The 7,500-nt window shown below is 38.0% G+C and overlaps 1 protein-coding gene across 1 annotated transcript in view; it reads left to right on the forward strand.

Annotated features, from left to right (window-relative positions):
- The window catches only part of LOC119579492, an 11,256-nt gene that overhangs the window by 1,918 nt on the left and 1,838 nt on the right, over positions 1-7,500 (forward strand). Inside the window, exons 2-4 of the mRNA XM_037927349.1 lie at positions 6,111-6,171; positions 6,578-6,692; positions 7,454-7,500. The exon at positions 7,454-7,500 is cut by the window's right edge and continues 230 nt beyond it. Of these exons, the coding sequence (XP_037783277.1) occupies positions 6,111-6,171; positions 6,578-6,692; positions 7,454-7,500 (223 nt within the window). The remainder of the gene's footprint in view (positions 1-6,110; positions 6,172-6,577; positions 6,693-7,453) is intronic.

A 7,500-nucleotide genomic window follows, 5' to 3' on the forward strand; every position in this document is an offset into this window, starting at 1 on the left:
TGTGCAATATCTGTAACACTGATGGCGCGTCGGGACAGAGGTTCTGCTAGGCATCTACTGACGGTTCCTGGTGATCCATGGTCCCTTAGGTCGTCGCGTGCCGGGTGACGGAGGCTTCGCAGTGACGCGCAACATTCAGTAGTAGGGAGGGTCATCGCGGCAAGGACGACCACTTCGACCTCAGAGGCTGAAATATAGGTGTACCAGGGCAGTAAAAGGGAAAAGGAGGGGGATGATAATGCATTTGTCCATCGCTTTACTAAGATGCTAGAAAATGAAAGCGTAATAGCAATTTGTCAAAGGAAGGTTTACGTGTCACATGAGTTGGTAATTACTTGGGATTTGTTAAGATTAGCGAGTTCAGTAGATTACCATCATATAGTAGAGAGAAAATTAATGAGCAAGAACTCCATAACTAAATAGGCTTATGGTTCATAATAATGATAATAGGAATAGTAATGATAAGGATAATAATGGTAATGATATTGATAATATTGGTAATGGTATTGATAATAATAGTAATAATAATGATAATAATAATAATAATAATGACAATAATAATAATAATAATGTTAATAATAATAATAACAATAATAATAAATGTACTGCTACTACTACTACTACTGCTACTACTAATGATAATGATAATGATAATGATAATGATAATGATAATGATGATGATGATGGTAATAACAGTAATAATAATGATAATAAAATAATGATGAGAGTATTAGTGATAATACTAGTAATGATGATAATAATAATGATAATAATAATAATGATGAGAGTAGTAGTAGTAGTAGTAGTAGTAGTAGTAGTAGTAGTAGTAGTAATAATAATAATAATAATAATAATAATAATAATAATAATAATAATAGTAATAATAACGATGGTAAAAATGATAATTATAATGATAACAGTAATGATAGTAAAATAATAAGATAATAATAATAAAAACAACAATAATAATGATAATGATGATAATAATAGTACTAATAGTAATAATAATAGTAATGATAAAAACAACAATAATAATTATAATGGCAATGATAATAACAAAAATAACTACAATATTGTTGCTGCTGCTTTTGATAATAATATCTGACAGCAATAATATGACAGCAATATCAAATGATGATCATAAAAGTGATGAAATTGATTATACTAATGTTAACAAAGAAAATAACCCAAACATAATTTTCGTTTTTGTGAGGAATTTAAATATATTGTTGCTTGTTCTTATCTTGAGTCGAATGACTTAAAGGGTGTAAGGAAGAAGAAGAAGAAGAAGAAGAAGAAAGAGAGAGAGAGAAGAGAGAGAGAGAGAGAGAAAGGGGAGAGAGAGAGAAAGGAGAGAAGAGAGAGAGAGAGGAGAAAGAGAGAGAAAAGAGGGTAGAGAGAGAGAGGGAGAGAAGAGAGAGAGAGAGGAGAGAGAGAGAGAGAGAGGGAGGAGAGGAAGGAGAGAGAGAGACGAGAGAGAGAGAAAGAGAGAGAGAGGGGAAGAGAGAGAGAGAAGAGAGAGGAGAGAGAAAAGAGAGAGAAAAGAGAGTGAGAGAGAGAGAGAGGAGAAAAAGGAGAGAGAGAAAGATGGGAGAGGAGAGAGGAGAAAGAGAAAGAAAAGAAGAATTTACAGAAAAAAATTTACGCCCGGAAAAAAAAAAAAAGAAAAAAAAGAAAAGAGGAGGAAGGGGAAAATAAAAAAATAAGAAGAAACAAAAAAAAAAGCACAAAAAGACAAGAAAACGAGAAAAACAAAAAAGAGAAAAAAAAAAAATAAAAGTATTATATATATATATATTAAAAAAAATATATAGAGAGAGAAAGAGGGGAGAAGAGAGAGAAGAGAGAAGAGGGAGAGGGGAGGGACGAGAAGAGTATGGGGGAGAGAGAGAGAGAGAGAGAGAGAGAGAGAGAGAGAGAGAGAGAGAGAGAGAGAGAGAGAGAGCGAGAGGGGGGAGGGGGTTGGCATGGCGCTCGAATAAACTTCAGTCCATTTAAGTCTTCAGAGAATCCATAACTCAGACCGAATTTTAGTTTTTGTAAATAATTAATATTCAATACTGACGGGAGACCATTCTATTTTCGGCTTTCGGGTCTTCCTCTTCTTCCTCTTCCGTCTTCATTTTCTTCTTCCTCTTCTTCTTCTTCTTCCTCTCCTTCTCTTCTCTTTTTTTTTTTTCTTCTTCTTCCTCTTCTTGTTCTTGTTCTTGTTCCTGTTCTTGTTGTTGTTGTTGTTCTTCCTCACCTTCTTCCTCTTCCTCCCCCTCGTCCTCGTCCTCTTCTTCCTCTTCCTCCTCCTCCGCCTCTTCCTACTCCTCCTCTTTCTCCTCTTCCTCCTCCTCCTCCACCACCTCTTCCTCTTCCTCTTCCTCCTATCCCTATTCCTTACTCCACTCCATTTTCACATTCTTACTTACTACTTTCCGCAATCCCCAGTTTCTTCTTCTTCCTGTTCCTCTCTTCGCAGTTGTTTTGGTCATTCATCAATTCCTCTTTTCTTCCGCCGAATTTCGCTGCCGCTTTCCTTCATTTCCGGGAATCAGGCTAACACGGGCGCTGTTTGCCGCTGTGTGTGGCGTTTGTTTGCTGCGTATCTTGGCTGGCTGTGTTGCTTGGTCTGTCTGTCTGTCTGTCTGTCTGTCTGTCTCTATCTATCTATTTATCTATCTGTCTATCTCTCTCTATCTCTGTCTCTGTCTCTGTCTGTCTGTCTGTCTGTCTGTCTCTCTCTCTCTCTCTCTCTCTCTCTCTCTCTCTCTCTCTCTCTCCCTCTCTCTTTCTGTGTGTGTGTGTGTGTGTGTGTGCCTGTTTTTGTCTGTCTGTTTCTGTCTCTGTCTCTGTCTGTCTGTGTGTCTGGCTCTCTCTCTCTCTCTCTGTCTCCGTTTCTGTATCTGTCTGACTGCCTGTCTCTCTCTCTCTCTCTCTCTCTCTCTCTCTCTCTCTCTCTCTCTCTCTTCTCTCTCTCTCTCTCTCTCTCTCTCTCTCTTCTCTCTCTCTCTCTCTCTCTCTCTCTCTCTCTCTCTCTCTCTCTCTCTCTCTCTCCCCTCCCATTCTTAAACTGTTCGTGGAAGGCATGTGTGCTTGTCAGTGTCACTGATGATTTGCTTCATTCAGGAATTATCAGTGTTGTGTGTGTTAGCTGCGTGTGAGAAATTCGTTTTTGCGTGGTACAGTAATACGTGTTTTTGTTTGTCTTTTATTTATGTCTATGTCCTTTGCTTAGCTTTTTTTGTGCGCGATTTCTTGCGTTTAGCGAAGTTTCCTTGTCGGATTATTTCTTTTACATGTGCCTTGGAAACAGGAAGTAGATTGTTTTGTATGTTTGCTGTTATGGTGTTAATATTATAAATTCATATTTGGTAGTGATGCATTTTCTTATTGTAAATATTGTGGCTAATACAATGTGTTCTATTCGAAAACGTGGTGTTGTTTTTCTTGCGTGATGTTGTCAGTGTGAGTGTTTTTGATAAGTGGATTTCGTATTGATTAGGTGCAACATGTAGAGTGTATGTATATTCTCTCTCTCTCTCTCTCTCTCTCTCTCTCTCTCTCTCTCTCTCTCTCTCTCTCTCTCCTTCTCTATTCCCCCTTCCCCCCCTCGATTCCTCTTCCTCCTTCTTCCTTTCCTTTTTTTTATCCCCCCCCTTCTCTCCTCCTATTCCCACTCCCCTCTCCCTCCTCCTTCCCCCCCCCTCCCCCTTCCCCCTCCCCCTCCCCCTCCCCTCAAGTCTCATGCTCTAATCAATACACAGAAAGAAAAAGAAAACTTTGTCAACACTTTCTTGAGTTTTTGGGCTTGTCTGTTGAAAATGAAATCACCTGTCTGTGTGTGTCATACCGGGTCCAGTGGTTGCAAATCGCTCGTTGCAACCGTGAGCGCGTCGCCTCTGCAATTTTGGTCGTTTGTTTCATTTTTGCTATTGTTGTTGTTGTTGTTGTTGTTGCTGCTTGCGTTGTTGTTTCTTATTGTTGTTGTCGTTGTCATTAACATCGATATTGTTGATTTTGTTATTATTATCATTATTATTATTATTATTATTATTATTATTATTATCATCATCATCATCATCATTATTATTATTATTTTCATTATTGTTATCATTATTATCATTATCGCGGTAATAATAATTATTATTGCCATTATGATGATGATGATCATCATCATTATCATCATCTAAATAAATACTATTATAATCACTACTATTATTGTTATTGCTGCTATTAGCGTCTTCATAATGATCACCGTCATATTCATTACCATCACCATTACCACCACACTTGTAACTATTTTGTTTAATGTTTATCATCATATCATTACTATGACTATAATTGTTGTTGTTGTAATCATTCTCATCATTATCATCACTACTTCACCATCACTACACCTTTATAATTATCATCATCATTATTATCACTTCCACCAAAGTCTATATTAACGGGGGTGGTGGTAGGGGTGGGGGTACTAATGCTCTATATAGAATGCATTAACGTATATGATTAAAAATTGACGTTGAAATATGGTCATACATTGAGACTGAGGACGAGATTATATATCAAAGATAATATACTATTTTTCTTGTATTTATGACGTCATGCATTTCAAAACTGGGTATTAGTTGGGTACATATATTGTTATTATTGTTATTAATGTTATTTTTTTTCTTTTTCTTTCCTGTAGTTTGTTGTTATTGCTTGTTATATTTATGTTCTTAGTTTACTTGCTAAGTTCTGATTAAAGGTTATAAATCTACCCCAAGGGCTGTATCGATTTCTCTGTGTGTATGTATATGGTTTGTAAACATATGTCTATATTAATCTATCTATTCGTATGTCCTTCTATCTAGCTATCTTCCTGTCTATCTGTTTAGTTATCTGCCTGCTTGTCTATCTAGTTATCTGCCTGTCTATCTATCTAGTTATCTGCCTATCATCTGTCCATATATCTATGTTTATATCTGTATATACTCATAAGCGTGTATGCGTGTGAATGCGTGTGTTTGTGTTTGTGTGTATGTGTGCGTGTGTGTGTGTGTGTGTGTGTGTGTGTGTGTGTGTGTGTGTGTGTGTGTGTGCATGTGCGTAATGTGTGTGTACATGTGCGTATTTTAGTACGAATGTGTCGTCTTTATGCCTCCTATGTGTGTGAGTGATGACAATCTGTCTTCAGAACTGCTTTGAGAACAAGCAACGCTTCTACATCGCACTCTCGTAGTCGATGAACGTAAATAAATAATAAAGATTCTCACAAACAACTAGGAAGAAGAAATGAAAGAAAGAGAGAGAGAGAAAAAAAAAGACTAACGATTCCATTAAATGACTGTCTTGTCGTGCTTAAATATTTTTTTTATGAGTGATACTCCGTATAAAGGTTTTGGATAATGAATCTACAAGTAAAGGATAGATTAAGCAGTAAATGACAAAAATAAATAGTTGAAAGAATGGAGGATGAAAGAAAATATAATTTTGTTAAGCTTATTTTCTTACATGCACAACCTTTTTACAGTACTTTACTTTTCACAGTTATTTTTAGAATTCCTTAATTATATTTCCAGTTAGGAAAAACAAAATATCAGCAGCAAACACGATCTGTTACGCCAAATGCTAGAAGATGTTGATAGTAAATTAACTAAGAAAAAAAAGATATGGACACGTAATCCATTGTCCGTTATCTCTGTCGTATAAGTGTAACTCTTATCGAAGGTTATCTGTGCTTATTCATTTCTGTGACACTGATAAGACACAGTTCTTCTCTCCTGGCTTTTGTTCTTCGTCGTTACGGTAGATTTTATTTAAAAAAGCACACACACACACACACACACACACACACACACACACACACACACACACACACACACACACACACACACACACACACACACACACACACACACACACACACACACACACACACACACACACACACACACACACACACACGATCGTTTCAAAAATACCATTCACTTATACAGGATATAAAACAACTTGAACAACAGAAGCATCACCCACACACACACACACACCTAAACCCACTTCATCTACATCAAGAGCAGATGCTTAATGAATTTTGTTTATTCCCGAAAAATAAATAACAATTGGCTTTCGTATTCAAGGTTCCGCAACTGTTCGTCTTGGTGGTGGCGCTGGCGTCGGCTTCGATCGCTCAGCATTATGGTATGTGGTTGTTTTGTGATTTTCATATCTAGTTTTATTATCAGTATTATCATTATTACCATCATTGCTGTTCTTGTCATCGTCGTGATCCTCATCATTACTGTCCTCTCTCTCTCTCTCTCTCTCTCTCTCTCTCTCTCTCTCTCTCTCTCTCTCTCTCTCTCTCTCTCTCTCTATATATATATATATATATATATATATATATATATATATATATATATCTTTCTCTTCTCTCTCTCTCTCTCTCTCTCTCTCTCTCTCTCTCTCTCTCTCTCTCTCTCTTTCTCTCTCTCTCTCCCTCTCCCTCTCCCTCTCCCTCTCCCTCTCCCTCTCCCTCCCTCCCTGTCTCTCTCCTTCCCCTTCCTCTGCATCCCTCCTTCCGCCTCATCTCCCGCTCTCCTCGCAGGCCCGCCAGCGCCGCCGCCGCCACCCGTAAGTGCCGACGCCGCAGAGAGTCCGTCGCTCAGGAAATGCAGGCCGGGAGAGCTCGTTCCTGGGCCAACGTGCTCGTCCTTTTACATGTAAGCGAGATCATGCGTGTGTGTGAAGGGGGGGTCTAAATGGTGAATGGGGTGGGGGGAAGGGTGGGTAAAGCCTCCCCCTTTTCAGAACGGCAGTTATTTGGGTATTCTAATCAGTAGCGCCTGCAAGGAATAAAGAATTTTAAGGACTTTGGGAAACGGGTATAGTAATGTTGAATGCTGTTGTCAAAAGAGGGAGGTTTTTTTTGGCGTTGTTGCGGATGATTGGTAATAATCTAGCAATGTCTGGCCTAACTAGCGTTACATTAGTCTAAGTAACCAAGGGGCATTATTAATTTGTTGACTGCCTAATCAAAGTAATTGCACATGATTTTTTTTTAATTGGCTCATTTGATATAATGTGCCTGTATATGTTTGTTGGGGGGGGGGGGGTTAGACACAGCAGCCATTCACGTCTATTTGTCTACCTGTCTGTCGGTTTGCCTGTGTAAGTACTTTTCTTCTACACATATTACTATTATACTTATTATTGTTGTTGTTTTACTGTTCCTACTATTATTGTTGTTTTCGTTATTACTGTTTCATGCACTAGAGTTCCCTATCGTTCATCTACTTAGTCATATGATTGTTGTTAACATTCAACTTATGTAAAGAACGATAACAGTCATCAAAAAATAAACAGTTACCCTTATGATTCTACAATTTTCTCTGATAATGTTTTGCCCAGTAACGTCTCGGTCAATTCCATTTTCTATGATACTTGTTTTCACGGATAACTCTTACATTTTCCTCTCTTGCAGGTGCGTCGGTAGTATTGGTGGAAGCGAATATGCCACAAGAAAGGTCA

This window comes from Penaeus monodon, chromosome 12, assembly GCF_015228065.2.
Source record: "Penaeus monodon isolate SGIC_2016 chromosome 12, NSTDA_Pmon_1, whole genome shotgun sequence".
In the NCBI taxonomy this organism is placed as follows: domain Eukaryota; kingdom Metazoa; phylum Arthropoda; class Malacostraca; order Decapoda; family Penaeidae; genus Penaeus; species Penaeus monodon.